The following is a 24,800-nucleotide window of genomic DNA, read 5'->3' as shown; positions in this document are numbered from 1 at the left end:
GAGGTCCCTGGGGTGGCCGTGGGGGTCTCCGGGGTGGTTGAGGAGGTCCCTGAGGAGGTTGCAGTGGTCCATGAGGTGGCCATGGTGGTCCCTGTGGAGGTCGTGGGGGTCTCTGGAGGGGTCGTGGTGGTCCTCGAGGTCGTGGTGGTCTCTGGGAAGGTCGTGGAGGTCCCTGAGGTGCTCGTGGTGTTCCACGAGGAGGTCGTGGTGGGCCATGAGGAGGTCGTGGTGGCCTCGGGGATGGTCGTCGTGGTGGTGGTGGTCACTGAGGTCGTGGGGGTCTCTGGTGTGGTCGTGGTGCTCCTCAAGCTTGTGGAGCTCCCTGAGGTGGTGGTGGTGGACACTGAGGTGGTGGTGGTGGGCCCTGAGGTCGTGGAGGTCCATGAGGTGGTTGTGGTGGGCCCTGAGGTCGTCGTGGAGGTCCCTGAGGTGGTCATGGTGGTCCCTGAGGTGGTGGTGGTGGTGGGCCATGACGTTGTGGTGGCCTCAGGGATGGTTGTGGTGGACACTGAGGTGGTGGTGGTGGTCTTAGGAGAGGTCGTGGTGGGCTCTGGAGAAGTTGTGGAGCTCCCTGAGGTGGTCTCAGGGGTGGTGGTGGTGGCCCATGAGGTGGTGGTGGTGGGCTCTGGGAAGGTCGTGGAGGTCCCTGAGGTGCTCGTGGTGGTCCATGGGGAGGTTGTGGTGGGCCACGAGGTGGTGGTGGTCTCAGGGGTGGTCGTGGTGGTCCCTGAGGTCGTGGAGGTCCCTGGGACGGTGGTGGTGGTCACCGGGGTGGTCGTGGGTGTCCCTGGGGTGCTCGGGGTGGTCTCTGTGGAGGTCGTGGAGCTCCCTGTGATGGCCGTGGAGGTCTCTGAGGAGGTTGGTGTCACCTCTGCGACGGTCGTGGTGGGCACTGTGGTGGTCGTGGTGGTCCATGAGGTTGTGGAAGTCAGTGGTGGAGTCATGGAGGTCCCTGAGGAGGTTGAGGTGGTCCATGAGGTCGTTGGGCTGGTCCCTGGGGTGGCCGTGGAGGTCCCTGGGGTCATGGTGGTCCCTGGCACGGTCGTGGAGCTCCCTGTGATGGCCGTGGAGGTCTCTGAGGAGGTTGGGGTGGTCTCAGGGGTGGCCGTGGTGGTCCCTGAGGTCGTTGAGGTCCCAGACGTGGTCACGGTGGACCCTGAGGAGGTTGGGTTGGTCCCTGGCGTGGTCGTGGAGGCCGCTGAGGTCGTGGAGGACCCTGAGGTTGTGCTGGTGGTCACCGGGGTGGCCGTGGGTGTCCCTGGGGTGCTCGGGGTGGTCTCTGTGGTGGTCAGGGTGGTCCCTGAGGTCGTGGTGGTCCCTGGGGTGGTCGTGGTAGACCCTGAGGTGGTTGTGGAGGTCTCCAAGGTGGCTGTGGAGGTCCCTGGGATGGCCGTGGTGGAGCCTGAGGAGCTCGTGGTGGTCACTGAGGTCGTGGAGGTCCCTGTGGTGGCCGTGGGTGTCCCCGAGGTGGTCGTGATGGACTCTGAGGTGGTCGTGGAGGTCCCTGAGGTGCTTGGGGTGGTTGTAGGAATGGTCGTGGTGGTCCCTGAAGTTGTGGAGGACCCCAGGGTGGTTGTGGAGGTCCCTGGGATGGTTGGGTTGGACACTGATGTCATCGTGGTGGTCCCTGGGGTGGTCGTGGAGGTCCCTGGGGTGGTTGGGGTGGTCTCAGGGGTGGCTGTGGTGGTCCCTGAGGTCGTTGAGGTCCCAGACGTGGTCACGGTGGACCCTGAGGAGGTTGAGGTGGTCCCTGGGGTGGTCGTGGAGGCCGCTGAGGTCGTGGAGGACCCTGAGGTTGTCCTGGTGGTCACCGGGGTGGTCGTGGGTGTCCCTGGGGTGGTCGTGGTGGAGCCCGAGGAGGTGGTGGTGGTCACTGGGGTCGTGGTGGGCTCTGTGGTGGTCCATGAGGTCGTTGAGGTCCCAGATGTGGTCGTGGTGGTCCCTGAGGTGGTCCTGGAGGTTTCTGGGGTGGTTGTGGTGGACACCGATGGCATCGTGGTGGAGCCTGAGGTGGCCGTGGAGGTCCCTGTGGTGGCTGTGGGCGTCTCTGGGATCATTGTGGTCCCTGAGGTGGTCGTGGTGGACCCTGATGTGGTTGTTGAGGTCCCAGACGTGGTCGTGGTGGACGTCACTGAGGTCGTGGTGGTTCCTGAGGTGGTGGTGGAAGACCCTGAGATGGTTGGGGTGGTCCCTGAGGTCGTGGTGGTCCCTGGGGTGGTCGTGGAGGTCTCTGAGGCGGTGGAGGACCCTGAGGAGGTCGTGGTGGTCACCGGTGTGCCTGTGGTGGACTCCGAGGTGCTCGTGGTGGTTCCTGATGTGGTCGAGGTGGACCATGGGGTGGTCGTGGTGGAGCCCGAGAAGGTGGTGGACATCACTGAGGTCCTGGTGGGCTCTGAGGTGGTCGTGGTGGTCGCTGGGCTGGTTGTGGAGGTCCCTGACGTGGTTGTGGAGGTCTCTGGTGTGGTCGTGGTGGTCCCTGAAGTTGTGGAGGTCCCCGAGGTGGTTGTGGAGGTCCCTGGGATGGTCGTGGTAGACCCTGAGGTGGTTGGGGTGGTCTCCAAGGTGGCTGTGGAGGTCCCTGGGATGGCCGTGGTGGAGCCTGAGGAGCTCGTGGTGGTCACTGAGGTCGTGGAGGTCCCTGTGGTGGCCGTGGGTGTCCCCGAGGTGGTCGTGATGGACTCTGAGGTGGTGGTGGAGGTCCCTGAGGTGCTTGGGGTGGAGCCTGAGGGGGTGGTGGACGTCACTGAGGTCGTGGAGGTCTCAGGGGTGGTCGTGGAGGTCCCTGAGGTGCTCGTGGTGGTCCATGGGGAGGTTGTGGTGGGCCTTGAGGTCGTGGTGGTCACTGGTGGTGGGGTGGTGGTCCCTGAGGAGGTCACGGTGGTCCCTGAGGAGGTCGTGGAGGTCTCAGGGGTGGTCGTGGAGGTGCCTGAGGTGGTCATGGTGGTCCATGGGGCGGTGGTGGTGGTGGCCCCTGGGGTGGTCGTGGAGGTCATTGAGGTCATGGAGGACCCTGAGGTTGTCCTGGTGGTCACTGGTGTGGTTGGGGTGGTTCCTGGGGTGGTCGTGGAGGTCCATGAGGTGCTTGGGGTGGTTGTAGGAATGGTCATGGTGGTCCCTGAAGTTGTGGAGGACCCCAAGGTGGTTGTGGAGGTCCCTGGGATGGTTGGGGTGGACACTGATGTCATCGTGGTGGTCTCTGGGGTGGTCGTGGAGGACCCTGAGGAGGTTGGGGTGGTCTCAGGGGTGGCTGTGGTGGTCCCTGAGGTCGTTGAGGTCCCAGACGTGGTCACGGTGGAGCCTGAGGAGGTGGTGGTGGTCCCTGAGGTGGTGGTGGAGGTCCATGAGGTGGCTGTTGAAGACCCTGAGATGGTCGGGGTGGTCCCTGTGGTGGTGGTGGCAGAACCTGAGGAGGTCGTGGTGGTCCATGGGGTGGTCACGGCGGTCGCTGGGGTGGTCGTGGCTGTGGTGGAGGTCACTGGTGAGGCTGTGGAGGTCCCTGGGGTGGTCGTGGTGGACCCTGAGGTTGTGGTGGTCTCTGGGCTGGTTGTGGAGGTCCATGGGGTGGTTGGGGTGGTCCCTGAGGTCGTGGAAGTCCCTGAGGTGGTCGTGGTGGACACTGATGTCATCGTGGTGGACCCTGAGGAGGTCGTGGTGGTCACTGGGGCGGCTGTGGAGGTCTCTGAGGAGGTTGGTGTCACCTCTGTGTTGGTCGTGGAGGTCTCTGAGGCGGTGGAGGACCCTGAGGAGGTCGTGGTGGTCACCGGTGTGCCTGTGGTGGACTCCGAGGTGCTCGTGGTGGTTCCTGATGTGGTCGAGGTGGACCATGGGGTGCTTGGGCTGCTCCCTGGGGTGGTCGTGGTGGAGCCTGAGAAGGTGGTGGATGTCACTGAGGTCGTGCTGGTCCCTGAAGTTGTGGAGGTCCCTGACGTGGTTGTGGAGGTCTCTGGTGTGGTCGTGGAAGACCCTGAGATGGTCGTGGTGGTCCCTGAGGTCGTGGTGGGCTCTGGGAAGGTCGTGGAAGGCCCTGGGGTGGTCGTGGTGGACACTGAAGTCATCGTGGTGGTCCCTGAGGTTGTTGAGGTCCCAGACGTGGTCGCGGTGGAGCCTGAGGTGGTTGTGGTGGACCCTGAGGTTGTGGGGGTCTCTGGGGAGGTTGTGGTGGTCACGGGTGTGGTCGTGGTGGTCTCTGGGACGGTCGGGGTGGTCCCTGAGGTGGTCGTGGTGGACGCTGAGGAGGTCGTGGAGGTCCATGGGGTGGTTGGGGTGGTCCCTGAGGTCGTGGTAGACCCTGAGGTGGTTGAGGTGGTCTCCAAGGTGGTGGTGGAGGTCCCTGGGATGGTTGGGGCGGTCTCAGGGGTGGCCATGGTGGTCCATGAGGTCGTTGAGGTCCCGGATGTGGTTGTGGTGGACCCTGATGAGGTTGGGGAGGTCCCTGACGTGGTCGTGGTGGAGCCTGAGGAGGTGGTGGTGGTCCCTGGCATGGTCATGGAGGTCCCTGAGGTGGTCGTGGGGGTCTCTGGTGTGGTCGTGGAGGTCCCTGAGGTGGTCGAGGTGGAGCCCGAGGGGGTGGTGGACGTCACTGAGGTCATGGCGGGCTCTGAGGAGGTGGTGGTGGAGCCTGGGGTGGTTGTGGAGGTCCATGAGGTGGTTGTTGAAGACCCTGAGGTGGTTGGGCTGGTCCCTGGGATGGTCGTGGTGGACCCGGAGGTTGTCCTGGTGGTCACCAGGGTGCTTGGGGTGGTTCCTGGGGTGGCCGTGGGGGTCTCTGGGGTGCTCGGGGTGGTCTCTGTGGTGGTCAGGGTGGTCCATGAGGTTGTGGAAGTCACTGCGGAGGTCGTGGAGGTCCATGGGGTGGTCGTGGAGATCTCTGAGGTCGTGGAGGTGCCTGAGGAGGTCGTGATGGACCCTGAGGTGGTCGTGGTGGTCCCTGGGGTGGTTGGGGCGGTCTCAGGGGTGGCTGTGGTGGTCCCTGAGGTCGTTGAGGTCCCAGACGTGGTCGCGGTGGAGCCCGAGGAGGTGGTGGACGTCACTGAGGTCGTGGTGGCCTCTGGGAAGGTCGTGGAAGTCCCTGGGGTGGTCGTGGTGGAGCCCGAGGAGGTGGTGGTGGACATCACTGGGGTCGTGGTGGGCTCTGTGCTGGTCCATGAGGTCGTTGAGGTCCCAGATGTGGTCGTGGTGGAGCCTGAGGTGGTCCTGGAGGTTTCTGGGGTGGTTGTGGTGGACACCGATGGCATCGTGGTGGTGCCTGAGGTGGTGGAGGTCCCTGTGGTGGCTGTGGGCGTCTCTGGGGTGGTTGTGGAGGTCCCTGAGGTGGTCGTGGTGGAGCCTGAGGAGGCGGTGGTGGTCCATGAGGTGGCCATGGTGGTCCATGAGGTGGCCATGGTGGTCCCTGGCATGGTTGTGGAGGTCCCTGTGGTGGTCGTGGTGGTCTCTGCTGCGATCGTGGTGGTCCCCAAGGTCGTGGTGGTCACTGGGATGGCCGTGGGTGTCCCCGAGGTGGTCGTGGGGGTCTCTGGTGTGGTGGTGGAGGTCCCTGAGGTGGTTGAGGTGGAGCCCGAGGAGGTGGTGGACGTCACTGAGGTCATGGAGGTCTCCGTGGTGGGCAGGGTGGTTCCTGAGGTGGTCGTGGAGGTCTCTGTGGTGCTTGGGATGGTCCCTGTGATGGTCGTGGTGGACCCTGAGGAGATCGTGGGCATCTCTGGTGTGGTCGTGGTGGACCCTGAGGAGGTCGTGGTGGACCTTGAGGAGGTCGTGGGCATCTCTGGTGTGGTCGTGGTGGTCACTGTGGTGGCTGGGGTGGTCTCAGGAGGGGTTGTGGCAGCACCTGAGGTGCTCAGGGAGGTCCCTGTGGTGGGTGGAGTGGCTTCTGGAGTGGTCGCGGTGGTCCCTGTGCTGGTCGTGGTGGTCCCTGAGGTGGTCGGGGTGGTCCCTGTGATGGTCGTGGAGGTCCCAGTGATGGTCGGGGTGGTTCCTGTGATGGTCGGGGTGGTCCCTGAGGAGGTTGGGGTGGTCCCAGGGGTGGCTGTGGTGGTCCCTGAGGTCGTTGAGGTCCCAGACGTGGTCACGGTGGAGCCTGAGGAGGTTGTGGAGGACACTGAGGTGGTTGGGCTGGTCCCTGGGGTGGTCGTGGTTGGGCCTGAGGAGGTGGTGGTGGTCCCTGAGGTGGTGGTGGAGGTCCATGAGGTGGCTGTTGAAGACCCTGAGATGGTCGGGGTGGTCCCTGTGGTGGTGGTGGCAGAACCTGAGGAGGTCGTGGTGGTCCATGGGGTGGTCACGGCGGTCGCTTCGGTGGTCGTGGCTGTGGTGGAGGTCACTGGTGAGGCTGTGGAGGTCCCTGGGGTGGTCGTGGTGGACCCTGAGGAGGTTGGGGTGGTCTCTGGGACGGTCGGGGTGGTCCCTGAGGTGGTCGTGGTGGATGCTGAGGAGGTCGTGGTGGTCCATGGGGTGGTTGGGGTGGTCTCTGAGGTCGTGGAGGTGCCTGAGGAGGTTGTGGTGGACTCTGAGGTGGTCGTGGAGGTCCCCGTGGTGGTCGTGGTTGGGTGTGCGATGGTCGTGGAAGTCTCCGGGGTGGTGCTCGCGGTCCCTGAGGTGGCCGTGGAGGTCCCTGAGGAGGTCGTGGTGGCCCATGAGGTGCTCATGGGGGTCTCTGTGCTGGTCCTGGTGGTCACCAGGGTGGTTGTGGTGGTCACTGGTGAGGTCGTGGAGGTCTCTGCGGTGCTCGGGATGGTCCCTGTGGTGGTTGTGGGGGTCTCTCTGGTGCTCGTGGCGGTTCCTGATGTGGTCGGGGTGGTCCATGGGGTGGTTGGGCTGCTCACCGGGGTGGTCGTGGAGCTCCCTGGGGTCGTGGAGGTCCCTGAGGATGTTGGGGTGGTCCATGAGGAGGTCGTGGTGGTCACTGGGGTGGTCGTGGGCGTCCCTGCTGTGGTCGTGGAGCTCCCTGGGGTGGTCGTGGAGGTCCCTGAGGTCGTGGAGGTCCCCGTGGTGGTCGTGGTTGGCTCTGCGATGGTCGTGGAAGTCTCTGGGGTGGTGCTCACGGTCCCTGAGGTGGCCGTGGAGGTCCCTGAGGAGGTTGAGGTGGTCCATGAGGTGGTTGGGCTGCTCACCGGGGTGGTCGTGGAGCTCCCTGGGGTCGTGGAGGTCCCTGAGGAGGTCAGGGTGGTCCATGAGGTGCTCATGGGGGTCTCTGTGCTGGTCGTGGTGGGCCCTGAGGTGCTCGTGGAGGTCCCTGAGGAGGTTGGAGAGGTCCCCGAGCTGGTCGAGGTGGTCTTAGGGGTGGTGGTGGTGGTCACTGAGATCACGGTGGTCACTGGTGCGGTCGTGGAGATCGCTGTGCTGGTCGTGGAGCTTCCTGAGGTGGACAGGGTGGGCCCTGTGGTGGTCGTGGTGGTCCATGAGGTGGTTGTGGGAGACCCCCAGGCGGTTGTGAGGGTCTCCGTGTTGGTCGTGGAGCTCCCCGAGGTGGTCGTGGAGAACCCTGAGGAGGTGGTGGTGGTCCGTGAGGTGGTTGTGGAGCTCTCTGAGGTGGATGGAGTGGCCTCTGGGGTGGTCGTGGAGGTCCCTGTGGTGGTCAGGGTGGTCGTAGGGGTGGTCGTGGTGGTCACTGAAGTCGTGGAGGTCTCTGTGCTGGTCGTGGAGGACCTTGGGGTGGTGGTGGAGGTCACTGGGGTGGTCGTGGAGGACCCTGTGATGGTCAGGGTGGTCCCTGTGGTGGTCGAGATGGTCTCAGGGGTGGTCGTGGACGATCCTGAGGTGGTCGTGGTGGCCTTAGGAGTGGTCACTGAGGTCGTGGTGGTCCCTGGGGTGGTGGTGGAGGTCTCTGAGGAGGTCGGGGTGGTCACTGGGGTGGTCGTGGAGACTTCTGTGCTGGTCGTGGAGGTCCCTGTGGTGGGCACGGTGGTCACTGTTGTGGTGCCTGAGGTGGTCGTGGAGGTCCCTGTGGTGGTCGTGGAGGTCTCTGAGGTGCTTGGGGTGGGCCCTGATGTGGTCGAGGTGGTCCCTGTGGTGGTCGAGATGGTCTCTGGTGTGGTCACTGAGGTCGTGGTGGTCCCTGGGGTGGTCGTGGTGGCCTTGGGAGTGGTCACTGAAGTCGTGGTGGTCACTGAGGAGGTTGTGATGGTCTCTGGTGCAGCGGTGGAGGTCCTTGAGGTGGTCCCTGTGGTGGGCATGGTGGGCCCTGTGATGGTCGTGGAGGTCTCTGTGTTGGTTGGTGTCACCTCTGGGGTGCTCGTGGTGGTCACTGGGGCGGTGGAGGTCTCTGTGCTGGTCGTGGAGGACCTTGGGGTGGTGGTGGAGATTTCTGTGTTGGTCGTGGAGGTCCCTGAGGAGGTTGGAGAGGTCCCTGAGCTGGTCGAGGTGGTCTTAGGGGTGGTGGTGGTGGTCACTGAGATCACGGTGGTCACTGGGGTGGTCGTGGAGCTTCCTGAGGTGGACAGGGTGGGCCCCGGGATGGACGTGGAGGTCTCTGAGGTGGTTGTGGGAGACGCCGAGGTGGTCGTGGAGGTCTCTGGGACGGTTGTGGAGCTCCCTGAGGTGGTTGGTGTCACCTCTGTGGTGGTCGGGATGGTTCCTGAGGTCGTCGTGGTGGTCACTGGTGTGGTTGTGGGTGTCCCTGAGATGGTCATGGAGGACCCTGAGGAGGTGGTGGTGGCCTCTGGGGTGGTCGTGGTGGTCACCGAGATGGTGGAGGTGGTCTCCGAGGTGGTCGTGGTGGTCCCATTGATGTCCGTGGTGGTCTCCGAGGAGGTCGTGGTGGTCCCATTGATGTCCATGGTGGTCTCCGAGGAGATCGTGGTGGTCTCTGTGATGTCCATGGTGGTCTCCGAGGAGGTCGTGGTGGTCTCTGTGATGTTCAGGAGCTCCCTGGAGCTCCCCTGGGCTCTGGTTGTCCCCACCAGGGCGGCTGCAGGAGAAGGTCCAGGGTGAGCAGAGACCCCCAAAACCCTCCCAGGGAGGAGGAGACCCCGACCTTCCTCATCCTCCTCCTCATCCTCCTCCTCCTCCCTTTGACCCACCCAACGTCCCCCCATCTCCTCCACCTTCCTTCACCTTCACCCTCCTCCTCCTCTTCTTCATCTTCCTCCTCGTCTCCTCCACCTGCCTTCATCCTCCTCCTCCTCCTCTCCCAAGACCTTCATCTTTCGTGGATGTCCTTCGTCCTCCTCTTCCTCCCAGACCTTCATCCCGCCCTCGGCACTGACCAGCCCAACCTCACCTCACTGCCTCCACCTTCCTCCTCCTCCTCTTCCTCCCCCATCACCTTTCACCTCTTCCTCTTCATCCTCCTCTTCCTCTTCGTTGTCCTCCTCTTCCTCCTCCAGATCTGAACCCCTCAAACTTCTCCAACCCCAGCAACTCCTCCTGCTCTTCATCATCACCTTCCTCTTCCTCATCCCACTCCAACCTCTCTCCATTGTCCACGCGCTCCTCCTCCTCCTCCTCTTCTTCATCCTCCTCTTCCTCCTCTTCCTCCTCCATGACCTTCAGATCATGGACCCCTCCCAACCCCAGTTCCTCCTGCTCTTCATCATCATCGTCTTCCTCTTCTTCATCCTCCTCCTCCTCTTCTTCTTCACCCTCCTTTTCTTCATCCTCTTCTTCATCCTCCTCCTCCTCCTCACCCTCACCCCCCCACCCCCTCCTACCTGTCCCCACCATCCTCCTCCTCCTCCTCGTCTTCATCCTCCTCTTCCTCCTCCGGCCCCTTCAGACCATGGAACCTCTCCAACCCCAGCTCCTCCTCTTCCTCTTCTTCCTCCCCTTCATCTTCGTCCTCCTCCTCCTCCAGGACCTTCAGATCTGAACCCCTCAAACCTCTCCCACCCCAATTCCTCCTCCTCATCCTCCTCTTCTTCCTCCTCCTTTCCTTCATCCTCCTCATCCTCCTCTTCTTCACCCTCCTTTACTTCATCCTCTTCTTCACCCTCCTCCTCCTCCTCATTCTCATCCCCCTGTCCCCACCATCCTCCTCCTCCTCCTCCTCTTCATCCTCCTCTTCCTCTTCTTCACCCTCCTTTTCCTCATCGTCCTCTTCTTCACCCTCCTCCTCCTCCTCCTCGCCACCAGGTGACCACCACCAGGTGACCACCACCAGGTGACCATCACCAGGTGACCACCACCAGGTGACCATCACCAGGTGACCATCACCAGGTGACCACCACCAGGTGACCATCACCAGGTGACCATCGCCAGGTGACCACCACCAGGTGACCACCACCAGGTGACCATCACCAGGTGACCATCGCCAGGTGACCACCACCAGGTGACCACCACCAGGTGACCATCACCAGGACCGTCCCAATGTCCCTCCTGCTGTCCCTGTGTCCCCTCACCTGTGGTGGCACAAGTGAGGAACCAGCAAGTGACCACCACCAGGTGACCACCACCAGGTGACCATCGCCAGGTGACCATCACCAGGTGACCACCACCAGGACCGTCCCAATGTCCCTCCCACTGTCCCCGTGTCCCCTCACCTGTGGTGGCACAAGTGAGGAACCACCAGGTGACCACCACCAGGTGACCACCACCAGGTGACCATCGCCAGGTGACCACCACCAGGTGACCATCGCCAGGTGACCATCGCCAGGTGACCATCGCCAGGACCGTCCCAATGTCCCCCTGTCCCACTGTCCCTGTGTCCCCTCACCGGTGGTGGCACAAGTGAGGAACCAGCAAGTGACCATCACCAGGTGACCATCGCCAGGTGACCACCACCAGGACCATCCCAATGTCCCTCCCAATGTCCCTCTGTCCCCGTGTCCCTGCTCACCTGCGATGGCGCAGCTCAGGGCCACCAGCACCGCCCCTCGCGTCCCCCCGTCCCCTCCCGCTGTCCCTCTGTCCCCGTGTCCCCCTGTCCATCCTCACCTGTGATGGCCACCAGGTGACCACCACCAGGACTGTCCCAATGTCCCTCCCGCTGTCCCCGTGTCCCCTCACCTGTGGTGGCACAAGTGAGGAACCACCAGGTGACCATCGCCAGGTGACCATCACCAGGTGACCACCACCAGGTGACCATCGCCAGGTGACCATCGCCAGGTGACCACCACCAGGTGACCATCGCCAGGTGACCATCACCAGGACCGTCCCAATGTCCCTCCTGCTGTCCCTGTGTCCCCTCACCTGTGGTGGCACAAGTGAGGAACCAGCAAGTGACCACCACCAGGTGACCACCACCAGGACCATCCCAATGTCCCTCCCGATGTCCCTCTGTCCCCGTGTCCCTGCTCACCTGCGATGGCGCAGCTCAGGGCCACCAGCACCATCCCTCGTGTCCCCCCGTCCCCTCCCGCTGTCCCTCTGTCCCCGTGTCCCCCTGTCCATCCTCACCTGTGATGGCCACCAGGTGACCACCACCAGGACCGTCCCAATGTCCCTCCTGCTGTCCCACTGTCCCGGTGTCCCCGTGTCCCCTCACCTGCGATGGCACAAGTGAGGAACCAGCAGGTGACCACCACCAGGACCGTCCCCCTGTCCCCCTGTCCCCCTGTCCCTCTGTCCCCGTGTCCCCTCACCTGCGATGGCGCAGCTCAGGGCCACCAGCACCGTCCCTCGCGTCCCCCCCATGGCCGCGGCCACGTCCCGTCCCCAAGTGGGGCCGGCGCCGGCGGTGACAGTGACAATATCTGGGCTGGGGAGGGGGACGGGCGGGGGGTGGCCCCGGACCTTTGTCCCCACGCGGGTGGGTGGGTGGGTGGGGGGTGGCACGCCCGGGTGACACGCACGGGTGGCACAGGCGGTGACACAGAGCCGGAGAATGCGGCGGCCGCGCCCCGATCGGAGCTTCCTCCAGCGGCGGTGTCACCGCGTGGGGACAGAGGGGGGGACAGGGAGGGGACACTGGGGTGGCACCGAGATCTGTGGGGACATGGGAATGGGGACATTGAGGTGGCACCGAGATCCATGGGGACACGGGGATGGGGACATGGAGGTGGCACCAGGATTGATGGGGACATTGGGGTGGGGACATTGGGGTGGCACCAAGATCAGTGGGGACATTGGGGTGGGGACATTGAGATGGGGACATGGAGGTGGCACCGAGATCTGTGGGAACATGGGAATGGGGACATGGAGGTGGCACCGAGATCAGTGGGGACATTGGGGTGGGGACATGGAGGTGGCACCGAGATCCATGGGGACACGGGGATGGGGACATGGAGGTGGTACCAGGATTGATGGGGACATTGGGGTGGCACTGAGATCCATGGCGACATTGGGGTGGGGACATTGGGGTGGGGACATTGAGATGGGGACATGGAGGTGGCACCGAGATCAGTGGGAACATGGGAATGGGGACATTGAGGTGGCACCGAGGTCCATGGGAACATGGAGATGGGGACATTGGGGTGGCACCAGGATTGATGGGGACACTGGGGTGGCACCGAGATCAGTGGGGACATTGGGGTGGCACCAGGATTGATGGGGACATTGGGGTGGGGACATTGAGGTGGGGACATTGGGGTGGCACCGAGATCCATGGGGACATTGGGGTGGGGACATTGGGGTGGGGACATTGGGGTGGCACCAAGATCTGTGAGGACATGAAGGTGGCACCGAGATCCGTGGGGACATCGGGATTGGTGGGGACATGGAGATGGGGACATTGGGGTGGCATTGAGATCCACGGGGACATTGGGGTGGGGACATTGGGGTGGCACCAAGATCCATGGGAACACTGGGGTGGCACCGAGGTCCATGGGAACATGGGAATGGGGACATGGAGGTGGCACCAGGATTGATGGGGACACTGGGGTGGCACCGAGAACAGTGGGGACATTGGGGGTGGGGACATTGGGGTGGCACCAGGATTGATGGGGACATGGAGATGGGGACATTGGGGTGGCACCGAGATCCATGGGGACACGGAGATGGGGACATTGGGATGGGGACATGGAGGTGGCACCAAGATCAGTGGGGACATTGGGGTGGGGACATTGGGGTGGCACCGAGGTCCACGGGGCACATGGGGACGGGGGCAGGAGGGGACATCGGGATTGGTGGGGACAGGGAGGTGGCACCGAGATCCATAAAGTCAGCGTGTCCCAGTACCCTCCCAGTCCATCCCAGTTTATCCCAGTACACCCCTGTACCCTCTCAGTCTCTCCCAGTCCGTCCCAGTCCATCCCAGTACGTCCCAGTCCATCCCAGTTTATCCCAGTACCCTCTCAGTCCCTCCCAGTCCCTCCCAGTACATCCCAGTCTGTCCCAGTCCATCCCAGTACGTCCCAGTCCATCCCAGTTTATCCCAGTACATCCAGTACCCTCTCAGTCTCTCCGAGTCCGTCCCAGTCCATCCCAGTCCATCCCAGTGCCCTCCCAGTATGTCCCAGTTCCCTCCCAATTCCCTCCCAGTACATCCCAGTCTGTCCCAGTCCATCCCAGTACGTCCCAGTTTATCCCAGTACATCCAGTACCCTCTCAGTCTCTCCGAGTCCGTCCCAGTCCATCCCAGTCCATCCAGTGCCCTCCCAGTATGTCCCAGTTCCCTCCCAATTCCCTCCCAGTTCATCCCAGTCCGTCCCAGTCCCTCCCAGTTTATCCCAGTCCATCCCAGTACATCCAGTTCATCCCAGTCCATCCCAGTCTATCCCAGTCTATCCCAGTTCAATCCCAGTTCCCTCCCAGTTCAATCCCAGTTCCCTCCCAGTCCATCCCAGTCTATCCCAGTCCGTCCCAGTCCATCCCAGTCCATCCCAGTTCAATCCCAGTTCCCTCCCAGTCCATCCCAGTCTATCCCAGTTCATCCCAGTCCATCCCACTCCATCCCAGTCTATCCCAGTTCAATCCCAGTTCCCTCCCAGTCCGTCCCAGTCCATCCCAGTCCATCCCAGTTCAATCCCAGTTCAATCCAGTTCCCTCCCAGTCTATCCCAGTTCCATCCCAGTCTCTCCCGGTGTCTCCCCGGGGCTTTCCCCCGTGACGTCACCGCCCGCGCCAGCCAATGGGGGGAGGGGCGCGCGACCCTTGGCCGGCGGAGCAGGGAAGGGGGCGGGGCCACACCTGGGCACACCTGGGGCCACACCTGGGGACAGACGGACACGCCTGGGGACAGACGTGCGGACACGTCAGCGGCGGGAACCGCGACACGAGAGGGACACCTGGGGGGGGGGGAGGGGACACACCTGGGGACAGACGGACACACCTGGGGAGGGCAGGAATTGCCCCAAAATTCCCCAAAACTGCCCCAAAATTCCCCTAAAATTCCTCCAAAGTTCCCCTAAAATCTCCCCAAAATTCCCTAAAATCCCCCCTAAATTTCCTTAAAATTCCCCCAAAATTCCCCCCAAATTTCCTTAAAATTCCCCTAAAAGTCCCCCCAAATTCCCCAAAATTCCCCTAAAATTACCCCAAATTCCCCCAAACCCCCCGAATTTCTCCCAGGTTGTTAAAAATTCCTCCCAAATTCCTCAAAATGTCCTTAAAATTCCCCAAAATTCCCCCCAAAATCCCCCTAAAATTCTGTAAAATATCCCCCATAATTTCCCGAAATTCCTCCACATCGCCCCCAAAAATTCCCCCAAACTTCTCCCCAAAACTTCCTTGAAATCCCCTTGAAATCCCCCCAAAAATCCCCTCAAAATCCCCCTAAAATTTCCTTAAATTCCCCAAAAATTCCCTCCAAATTTCCCTTTTAAAAATCCCCAAAATTTCCTTGAACTTCCCCCAAAAAATCCCCCCCAAAAATCCCCTCAAAATCCCCCTAAAATTTCCTTAAATTCCCCAAAAATTCCCCCCAAATTTCCCTTTTAAAAATCCCCAAAATTTCCTTGAAATCCCCCCCAAAAATCCCCTCAAAATCCCCTAAAATTTCCTTAAATTCCCCCAAAATTTCCCTTTTAAAAATCCCCAAAATTTCCTTGAAATCCCCCCCAAAAATCCCCTAAAAATCCCCCTAAAATTTCCTTAAATTCCCCCAAAATTTCCCTTTAAAAATCCCCAAAATTTCCTTGAAATGCCCCCCAAAAATCCCTAAAAATCCCCCTAAAATTTCCTTAAATTCCCCCAAAATTTCCCTTTTAAAAATCCCCAAAATTTCCTTGAAATCCCCCCCCAAAAATCCCCTCCCGGGGTGGGGGTTGGGCAGCGCATCCTCCTCATCCTCCTCCTCCTCATCCTCTCCCATCCCCCCCCTCCCCCTTTTTCCCGGCTCTCGCGGGGGTGGGGGGAGGGGCAGCGATGCCGCAGGAGGGGGAGGGGCCAAAGGAGCCGCCCCTCCCCCCCCCACCCCCCCCCCCCCAATTTAAGGCCGCCCCTCCCCCACCCCTCCCCCACCCCCCCCCCCCATCCCCCCCCCCCCCCCCCCGGTATTTTCCAGACGCCGGAGCCGGAGCGAGGCCGGGAGAGAACGCGAGGAGCGCGAGGGGGTCGGTGCCGCCCCTCCCCCCACACCCCCGCGACCACCCCCCACCCACCCACCCACCCATCCCCCACCCCGCGACCCCTCCCCATCGTCCCCCCCCCCCCCCCTTTTAACGATCTCGCTCCATCCGACGAGGCCCCAACACCGCCCCCCCCCCACCCCCACACACACCTGAGACCCCCCCCCCACACCATCGCCCCTCCCCCCACCCTCGGGACCCCCCCCCCACCCCCATAATGGCCCCTCCCCCACCCGAGACACCCCCCCCCATCCCTCCCCCCCCATTGCCCCTCCCCCCACACCTGTGACCCCCCCCCCCCCCCATCGCCCTTCCCCCACCTTTGGGACCCCCCCCCCATTGCCCCTCCCCCCCCCACCTGAGACCCTTCCCCACATCGCCCCTCCTCCCCTCCCCCACCCCCGGGTACCATTTTGGGGCGGGGCTGGGTGGGGGAGGGGTCGCCATAGGGAATTTGGGGAGGGGTCCCTACGGATCTATGGGGGATTGGGGGAGGGGTCTCTATGGGGGATTGATTTGGGGAGGGGTCTCCATGGATCTATGGGGGATTTGGGGAGGGGTCTCTATAGGGGATTGATTTGGGGAGGGGTCCCTATATGGGATTTTGGGGAGGGGTCCCTATATGGGATTTTGGGGAGGGGTCTCTATAGGGGGTTTATTTGGGGAGGGGTCTCTATAGGGGGTTTATTTGGGGAGGGGTCCCTATATGGGATTTATTTGGGGAGGGGTCTCTATAGGGGGTTTATTTGGGGAGGGGTCCCTATAGGGGATTGATTTGGGGAGGGGTCCCTATAGGGGATTGATTTGGGGAAGGGTCTCTATAGGGGGTTTATTTGGGGAGGGGTCTCTATATGGGATTTTGGGGAGGGGTCCCTATATGGGATTTTGGGGAGGGGTCTCTATAGGGGGTTTATTTAGGGAGGGGTCTCTATATGGATTTTGGGGGAGGGGTCCCTATATGGGATTTTGGGGAGGGGTCTCTATAGGGGGTTTTATTTGGGGAGGGGTCCTCTATATGGGATTTTGGGGAGGGGTCTCTATATGGGATTTATTTGGGGAGGGGTCCCTATATGGGATTTTGGGGAGGGGTCTCTATAGGGGGTTTATTTAGGGAGGGGTCCCTATAGGGGATTGATTTGGGGAGGGGTCTCTATATGGGATTTATTTGGGAGGGGTCCCTATATGGGATTTTGGGGCGGGGTCTCTATAGGGGGTTTATTTGGGGAGGGGTCTCTATATGGGATTTATTTGGGGCGGGGTCCCTATATGGGATTTATTTGGGGAGGGGTCCCTATGGGGGATTTTGGGGAGGGGTCTCTATGGGGGTTTATTTGGGGAGGGTCCCTATATGGGATTTTGGGGAGGGGTCCCCTATATGGGATTTTGGGGAGGGGTCCCTATATGGGATTTTGGGGAGGGGTCTCTATAGGGGGTTTATTTAGGGAGGGGTCCCTATGGGGGATTTTGGGGAGGGGTCCCCATGGCTGTGCAGGGTCGGGGTCCCCCCCGTGCCCCCCCTCCCCTCCCCCCCCCCGCGCCCCTCCCCCATTTCCGTTCGGGATTTTTGTTTCTATTTTGGGACCCAGCACCTGCCCAAGGGGGGGAGGGGCGGGGGCAGGGGGGGGAGGGGTCCCTGGGGGGGGGGGGGGGGGGGAGGGGGGAGGGCGCTGGGATAAACTGGGATAAACTGGGATAAATTGGGGAGGGGTCCCTGGGATCAACTGGGATAAACTGGGATAAATTGGGGAGGGGTCTCTGGGATCAACTGGGATAAATTGGGATAAATTGGGGAGGGGTCCCTGGGATCAACTGGGATAAATTGGATAAATTGGGAGGGGTCCCTGGGGGGGGGCACTGGGATAAACTGGGATAAATTGGGGAGGGGTCCCTGGATCAACTGGGATAAATTGGGATAAATTGGGGAGGGGTCCCTGGGGGGGGGCACTGGGATAAACTGGGATAAATTGGGGAGGGGTCCCTGAGATCAACTGGGATAAATTGGGGAGGGGGTCCCTGGGATAAACTGGGATAAACTGGGATAAATTGGGGAGGGGTCCCTGGGATCAACTGGGATAAACTGGGATAAATTGGGGAGGGGTCCCTGGGATCAACTGGGATAAACTGGGATAAATTGGGAGGGGTCCTGGGATCAATTGGGATAAATTGGGATAAATTGGGGGAGGGGTCCCTGGGGGGGGGCACTGGGATAAACTGGGATAAATTGGGGAGGGGTCCCTGAGATCAACTGGGATAAATTGGGGAGGGGTCCCTGGGATAAACTGGGATAAAACTGGGATAAATTGGGGAGGGGGCCCTGGGATAAACTGGGATAAACTGGGATAAATTGGGGAGGGGTCCCTGGGATCAACTGGGATAAATTGGGGAGAGGTCCCTGGGAGGGACTGGATAAATTGGGATAAATTGGGGAGGGGTCCCTGGGATAAACTGGGATAAATTGGGGAGGGGTCCCTGGGAGGGACTGGGATAAACTGGGGAGGGGTCCCTGGGATCAAGTGGGATAAACTGGGGAGGGGTCTCTATGGGGGAGAGGGGCACTGGGATAAACTGGGAGGGACTGGGATAAATTGGGGAGGGGTCCCTGGGAGGGACTGGGATAAACTGGGGAGGGGTCCCTGGGATCAACTGGGATAATCTGGGATAAATTGGGGAGGGGTCCCTGGGGGGGGGCACTGGGATAAATTGGGATAAATTGGGGAGGGGTCCCTGGGATAAACTGGGATAAATTGGGGAGGGGTCTCTGGATCAACTGGGATAAACTGGGATAAATTGGGGAGGGGTCTCTGGGATCAACTGGGATATAAACTGGGATAAATTGGGGAGGGGTCCCAAACCCCCCAAAAATGGAACGGGGTGGAGGGGGGGTGGGGGGGGTTCATGATGAGTTTTGGGAGGGGGGGACACCCCCAAACCCCCTCCCCAAATTCCACCCAAATGGAGCCCCCTCCCCAAATCTCACCCAATTTGGGACCCCCCCCCCATATCTCACCCAAAAGGGGAACCCCCCCCTCCCCAAAATGGGGACCCCTCCCAAATCCAACCCAATTGGGGACCCCTCCCCCCCACTCAAATGCGGACCCCTCCCCAAGTCCCCCCAGTTTGGGACCCCTCCCACAATTGGAGACCCCCCCCCCCAAATCCCTCCCCAATTTGGGACCCCCTCCCCACCTCCCACCCAAATGGAGACCCCTCCCCAAATGGAGAACCCCCACAAATGCCCCCCAATTTGGGACCTCGACCCGACTGGGGACCCCTCCCCAATTCCCCACTCTAATTCGGGACCCCTCCACAAATCCCCCCCCCCCCTAAAAATGAGCCCCCTCCCCAAATCCCCACCCAATTTGGGACCCCCCCCCAAATCCCAATGAACTGGGGACCCCCTACCCAATTGGGGACCTCCCCCAAATCCCCCCAAATGGAGACCCCTCCCCAACTCCCACCCCCTCCTCACCCACAGTGACCCCCAAATCCCACCCAATGGTGACCTCTCCCAATTTGTGACCCCTCCCCAAATGGGGACCCCTCCCCAACTCCCACCCAAACGGAGACCCCCTCCCCAATTCCCACCCCAATTGGAGACCCCTCCCCAGCTCCCACCCACTCCTCACCATGAGAGGACACACCCAAACCCCCTGCTGACCCCCAAATCCCTTCCAAAATGAGCCCCCTCCCCAAATTCCACCCAAAATGAGGCCCCCTTCTCAACTCCCACCCACTTGGACATCCCCTGCGCAATCGGGGACCCCCCAAATCCCCCTGAAACGGAGACCCCTCCCCAACTCCCACCCACCCCAATTTGGGACCCCTCCCCAAATGGAGACCCCTCCCCAACTCCCACCCACCCCAATTTGGGACCCCTCCTCATCTCCCACCCCCTCCCCAACTCCCACCCACCCCAATTTGGGACCCCTCCCCAGCTGCGGACCCCCTCCCCAACTCCCACCCCAATTTGGGACCCCTCCCCAACTGCGGACCCCCTTCCCAACTCCCACCCACCCCAATTTAGGACCCCTCCCCAACTGTGGACCCCCTCCCCAACTCCCACCCACCCCAATTTGGGACCCCTCCCCAAATGGAGACCCCTCCCCCAACTCCCACCCCAATTTGGGACCCCTCCCAAACTGCGGACCCCCTCCCCAACTCCACCCAATTTGGGACCCCTCCCCATCTCCCACCCCCTCCCCAACTCCCACCCACCCCAATTTGGGACCCCTCCCCAACTGCGGACCCCCTCCCCAACTCCCACCCACCCCAATTTAGGACCCCTCCCCAACTGTGGACCCCTCCCCAACTCCCACCCACCCCCAATTTGGGACCCCTCCTCATCTCCCACCCCCTCCCCAACTCCCACCCACCCCAATTTGGGACCCCTCCTCATCTCCCACCCCCTCCCCAACTCCCACCCACCCCAATTTGGGACCCCTCCCCAACTGCGGACCCCCTCCCCAACTCCCACCCCAATTTAGGACCCCTCCCCAACTGCGGACCCCCTCCCCAACTCCCACCCACCCCAATTTAGGACCCCTCCCCAACTGTGGACCCCCTCCCCAACTCCCACCCAATTTGGGACCCCTCCCCATCTCCCACCCCCTCCCCAACTCCCACCCACCCCAATTTGGGACCCCTCACCAACTGCGGACCCCCTCCCCAACTCCCACCCACCCAAATTTAGGACCCCTCCCCATCTCCCACCCCCTCCCCAACTCCCACCCCCCCCAATTTGGGACCCCTCCCCAACTGCGGACCCCCTCCCCAACTCCCACCCAATTTGGGACCCCTCCCCATCTCCCACCCCTCAGCGACCCCCCCAAGCCCCCCCGTTAACCCCCCAATTTCTCTCTCTCTCTCCGCAGCCTCCGCCGCCATGGGGGGTCGCCCATCCCCACCGCCCCCCTGCCCCCCCCTCCTCCTCCTCCTCCTCCTCCTCGCCCCCTCCCCAATTTCCCCCGCCGCCCCCTCCGACGACCTGCTGGTCTCCACCTCCTCCGGCTCCGTCCGCGGCTTCCACGTCGCCGCCGGCCCCTCCTCGCTCGCCGCCGCCTTCCTGGGCATCCCCTACGCCGAGCCCCCCGTGGGCCCCCTGCGCTTCGCGCCGCCGCGCCCCGCCCGGCCCTGGGGAGGGGTCCTGGACGCCCTCTCCCACCCGCACGCCTGCTTCCAGCCCGTGGACACCATGTTCCCCGGCTTCGGCGGCTCCGAGATGTGGAACCCCAACCGCGAGATGAGCGAGGACTGCCTGTACCTCAACATCTGGGCGCCGGCGCCGCGCCCCGAAACGCCGGCGCCGGTGCTGGTGTGGATCTACGGCGGCGGCTTCTACAGCGGCGCCGCCTCGCTGGACGTCTACGACGGGCGGTTCCTCGCCGCGGCCGAGGGCGTGCTGGTGGTCTCCATGAATTACCGCGTGGGCGCGCTGGGCTTCCTGGCCCTGCCGGGTCACCCCGAGGCGCCGGGCAACGTCGGCTTGCTGGACCAGCGGCTGGCGCTGCGCTGGGTGCAGGCCAACATCGCGGCGTTCGGCGGCGACCCCGGCGCGGTGACGCTGTTCGGCGAGAGCGCCGGCGCGGCCTCGGCGGGGCTGCACCTGCTCTCGGGGGGCAGCCGGGGCCTGTTCCGCCGCGCCGTGCTGCAGAGCGGCTCGCCCAACGGCCCCTGGGCCACGGTGGGCGCCGCCGAGGGCCGGCGCCGGGCGGCGCGGCTGGGCCGGCTGGTGGGGTGCGGCGGCGCGGGCGCGGGCGGCGCGGTGACCAACGAGACGGAGCTGCTGTCGTGCCTGCGCGCCGCGCCGCCGCCGCGGCTGGTGGAGCACGAGGCGGCCGTGCTGCCCCAGCAGGGCGTGTTCCGCTTCGCCTTCGTGCCCGTGGTGGACGGCGAGTTCCTGGCCGACACGCCCGAGGCGCTGCTGGCCGCGCCGGGCCGCGCCGAGGCCGAGGTGCTGCTGGGCGCCGTGCAGGACGAGGGCACCTATTTCCTGGTGTACGGCGTGCCGGGCTTCGGCAAGGACAACGAGAGCCTGATCAGCCGCGAGGAGTTCCTGGGCGGCGTGCGGCTCGGCGTGCCGCAGGCCAACGAGCTGGCGGCCGAGGCCGTGGTGCTGCAGTACACCGACTGGCTGGACCAGGACAACCCGGTGAAGAACCGCGAGGCGCTGGACGACATCGTGGGCGACCACAACGTGGTGTGCCCGCTGATGCACTTCGCCCAGCGCTGGGCCGAGCGCGGGCGGGACGGTTTTCGCCTACCTGTTCGATCACCGCGCGTCCAACCTGCTGTGGCCGCCGTGGATGGGCGTGCCGCACGGCTACGAGATCGAGTTCGTGTTCGGGCAGCCGCTCAACCCCGGGCTCAACTACACGGCCGAGGAGGAGGCGCTGAGCCGGCGCATCATGAGATACTGGGGGAACTTCGCCCGCACCGGGTACGGCACGGGATGGGGCTGGGGTTGGTTGGGTCGGGATGGGTTGAGTTGCCTTGAGTTGAGTTGTGATGAGTTGGGTTGGGTTGGGTTGGATTGAGTTGCGATGAGTTTGGTTGGATGACCTCAGTTGGGATGACTTGGCTTGGGTTGAGCTGTGATCGGTTGGCTGGATGACCTTGGTTGGGTTGAGGTTGGAATGGGTTGAGTTTGGATGACTTGAGTTGGATGACCTTGGTTGGGTTGAGTTGGATGAGTTTAGTTGGGTTGGGATGAGTTGAGTTGCATTAGATGCACTTGGTTGCGGTTGGGTGAGTTGATGAGTTGAGTTGAATTGAGTTCAGTTGGGTTGGATGCCCTCAGTTGGGTTTGATTGAGTTTGAATGACTTGGGTTGAGTTGAATTCTGATGAATTGAGTTGGATGACCTCGGTTGAGTTGAGCTGAGTTGGGTTGGGTTGAGTTGGGTTGAGTTGGATACCCTTGCTTGAGTTGGGTTGAGTTGAGGTGGGTTGGATTGAGTTGGGTTGAGTTGGGTTAAGTTGGATACCCTTGCTTGAGTTGGGTTGAGTTGGGTTGCATGCCCTCAGTTGGGTTGGGTTAAGTTGGATACCCTTGGTTGAGTTGGGTTGGGTTGGATGCCCTTAGCTAGGTTTGGTTGAGTTTGGAGGAGTTGGGTTGAGCAGAATTGTGATGAATTGAGTTGGATGACCTGAGTTGGGTTGAGTTGGGTTGGGTTGAGTTGGACACCCTCGTCTGACCCGTCCCCACGGCAGTGACCCCAACGAGCCGTCGGAGCGCGAGCGGCGCTGGCCGTCCTACACGGCGTCGGGGCAGAGCTACGCCCGGCTCAACGCGCGGGCCGCTCGCCGTGGCCCAGGGCCTGCGCGCCCAGGCCTGCGCGTTCTGGACGCGCTTCCTGCCCAAACTGCTCAACGTCACCGGTGAGGGACAGCGGGGACAGCGGGGGGACTGGGGACGTTGGGGACGTTGGGGACGTTGGGGACATTGGGGACATTGGGGACATTGGGGACACTGGGACTTTGAGGGGATTGGGGATGTTGGGGACTTTGAGGACATTGGGGACGTTGGGGACATTGGGGGATTGGGAGGATTTGGGGACATTGGGGACATTGGGGACACTGGGGACATTGGGGACATTGAGGACATTGGGGACGTTGGGGACATTGAGGACATTGGGGCGTTGGGGACATTGGGGACATTTGGGGGATTTGGGGGCATGGGGGGACATTGGGGACACATTGGGGACATTGCAGGGATTGGGGACATTTGGGGGATTTGGGGACACATTGGGGACATTGGGGGACATTGGGGGGATTGAGGATTTGAGATGTGGGGGGACAATGGGGACACTGGGAACATTTGGGGACATCAGGGGGACATTGAGGACTTTGGGGGATTGGGGACATTTTGGGACAATGGGGACATTTGGGGACATTGGGCACATTGAGGACATCGGGGACATTTGTGGGACTTGAGGACATTGCGGGATTGGGGACATTTGGGGACATTTGGGGGATTTGGGGACATTGGAGGGATTGGGGACATCAGGGACACCTGGGGACACTGGGGACATTTGGGGCACTGGGGACACTGGGAGGACTGGGGGACATTGGGGACATTTGGGGACACCTGGGACACTGGGGACATTGCGGTCATTGGGGACATTGGGGGATTTGGGGACATTGGGGACACCGGGAATGTGGGGGGGACATTGGAGGGACTGGGGACATTTGGGGACATTTGGGATGTTGGGGGATTGGGGGGGACACCAGGGGGACACAGGAGGACATTGGGGACATTGCGGGAATTTGGGGACACCTGGGGGGACTGGGGACACATTGGGGACATTTGGGGACACCGGAGGGACATTGAGGACTTTGGGGACAATGGGGACATTTGGGGTTGATGGGGACACTGGGACACCAGGGGGGACATTTGGGGACAATGGGGACAGTGGAACACAAGGGGACGTTGGGGGATTTGGGGACATCGAGGGGAAAATTGGGGGACATTGGGAACTTTGGGAGATTGGGGACACTGGGGGGATTGGGGACATTGGGGACATCTGGGGACACATTTGGGGACATTTTTGGGGTGCCCATCTCAGATTTTGGGAGCTCTGCAGGCCCCATGGAGGAGGCGGAGCTGCAGCGGCACTGGGAATTTTGGTGGTTTTTTTGGGGTTTTTTGGGGGTTTTGGGTTTTTTTTTTTTTTTTTTTTTTTGAGATTTTTTGGGGGATTTTTGGGGGAGTTTTTGGGGTTGTTTTGGGGTTTTTTTTTTTGGGGGGGATTTTTTCGGGGATTTTTTTGGGGTGCCCATCTGAGATTTCGGGGTGCCCCGCAGGCCCCAGGGAGGAGGCGGAGCTGCAGCGGCACCGGGAATTTTGGGCGGCTTTATTGGGGTTTTTTGGGGGGTTTTGGGGTTTTTTGGGGGCTTTTTTTGGAGATCTTTTCGGGGATTTTTTTTGGGGGGTTTTTGGGGGGCGTTTTTAGGGTGCCCATCTGAGATTTTGGGGTGCCCTGCAGGCCCCATGGAGGAGGAGGAGCTGCAGCGGCACCGGGAATTTCGGGTGGTTTTATTGGGGTTTTATTGGGGGTTTTATTGGGTTTTTTTGGGTCATTTTGGGTTTTTTGGGGTTTTTTTTTGGGGATTTTTTCGGGATTCTTTTGGGGTGCCCATCTGAGGTTTCGGGGTGCCCCGCAGGCCCCATGGAGGAGGCGGAGCGGCAGTGGCGCCTGGAGTTTCACCGCTGGAGCTCGTACATGATGCGCTGGAAGAGCCAATTCGAGCTCTACAGCCGCCAGGAGCGCTGCCAGCCCCTGTAGGGCACCCCGAAATCCCACCTGGGACACCCCAAAATCCACCTGGGACACCCCAAAATCCATCCAGGAACCCAAAAAAACCTCACCCAGGAACCCTAAAACCGCCCAGGCCACCCCAAAATCCACCTGGGACACCCCAAAATTCA

General features: G+C 62.0%; 2 protein-coding genes across 2 annotated transcripts in view; one reads left to right on the top strand and one right to left on the bottom strand.

Moving 5' to 3' along the window:
* LOC134433983 (mucin-2-like) overlaps positions 1–15,751 on the bottom strand; it is an 18,974-nt gene extending 3,223 nt beyond the window's left edge. Inside the window, exons 1-4 of the mRNA XM_063182663.1 lie at positions 15,733–15,751; positions 14,018–14,093; positions 11,511–11,626; positions 217–8,899 (exon numbers count right to left, since the gene is read on the bottom strand). Of these exons, the coding sequence (XP_063038733.1) occupies positions 217–8,899; positions 11,511–11,626; positions 14,018–14,093; positions 15,733–15,751 (8,894 nt within the window). The remainder of the gene's footprint in view (positions 1–216; positions 8,900–11,510; positions 11,627–14,017; positions 14,094–15,732) is intronic.
* Positions 15,299–24,800, top strand: LOC134433984 (acetylcholinesterase-like). Its single transcript, XM_063182664.1, is given in 6 exon segments — positions 15,299–15,359; positions 20,246–21,609; positions 21,611–21,810; positions 22,583–22,667; positions 22,669–22,750; positions 24,536–24,800. Coding segments are annotated over 5 exon segments (1,842 nt in total). The 5' UTR covers positions 15,299–15,359; positions 20,246–20,256; the 3' UTR covers positions 24,658–24,800.

This window comes from Melospiza melodia, unplaced genomic scaffold (assembly GCF_035770615.1).
Source record: "Melospiza melodia melodia isolate bMelMel2 unplaced genomic scaffold, bMelMel2.pri scaffold_289, whole genome shotgun sequence".
NCBI lineage: Eukaryota > Metazoa > Chordata > Aves > Passeriformes > Passerellidae > Melospiza > Melospiza melodia.
Note: the sequence above shows the minus strand (reverse complement) of the source record. Positions and strands in the feature narration are given on the sequence as shown.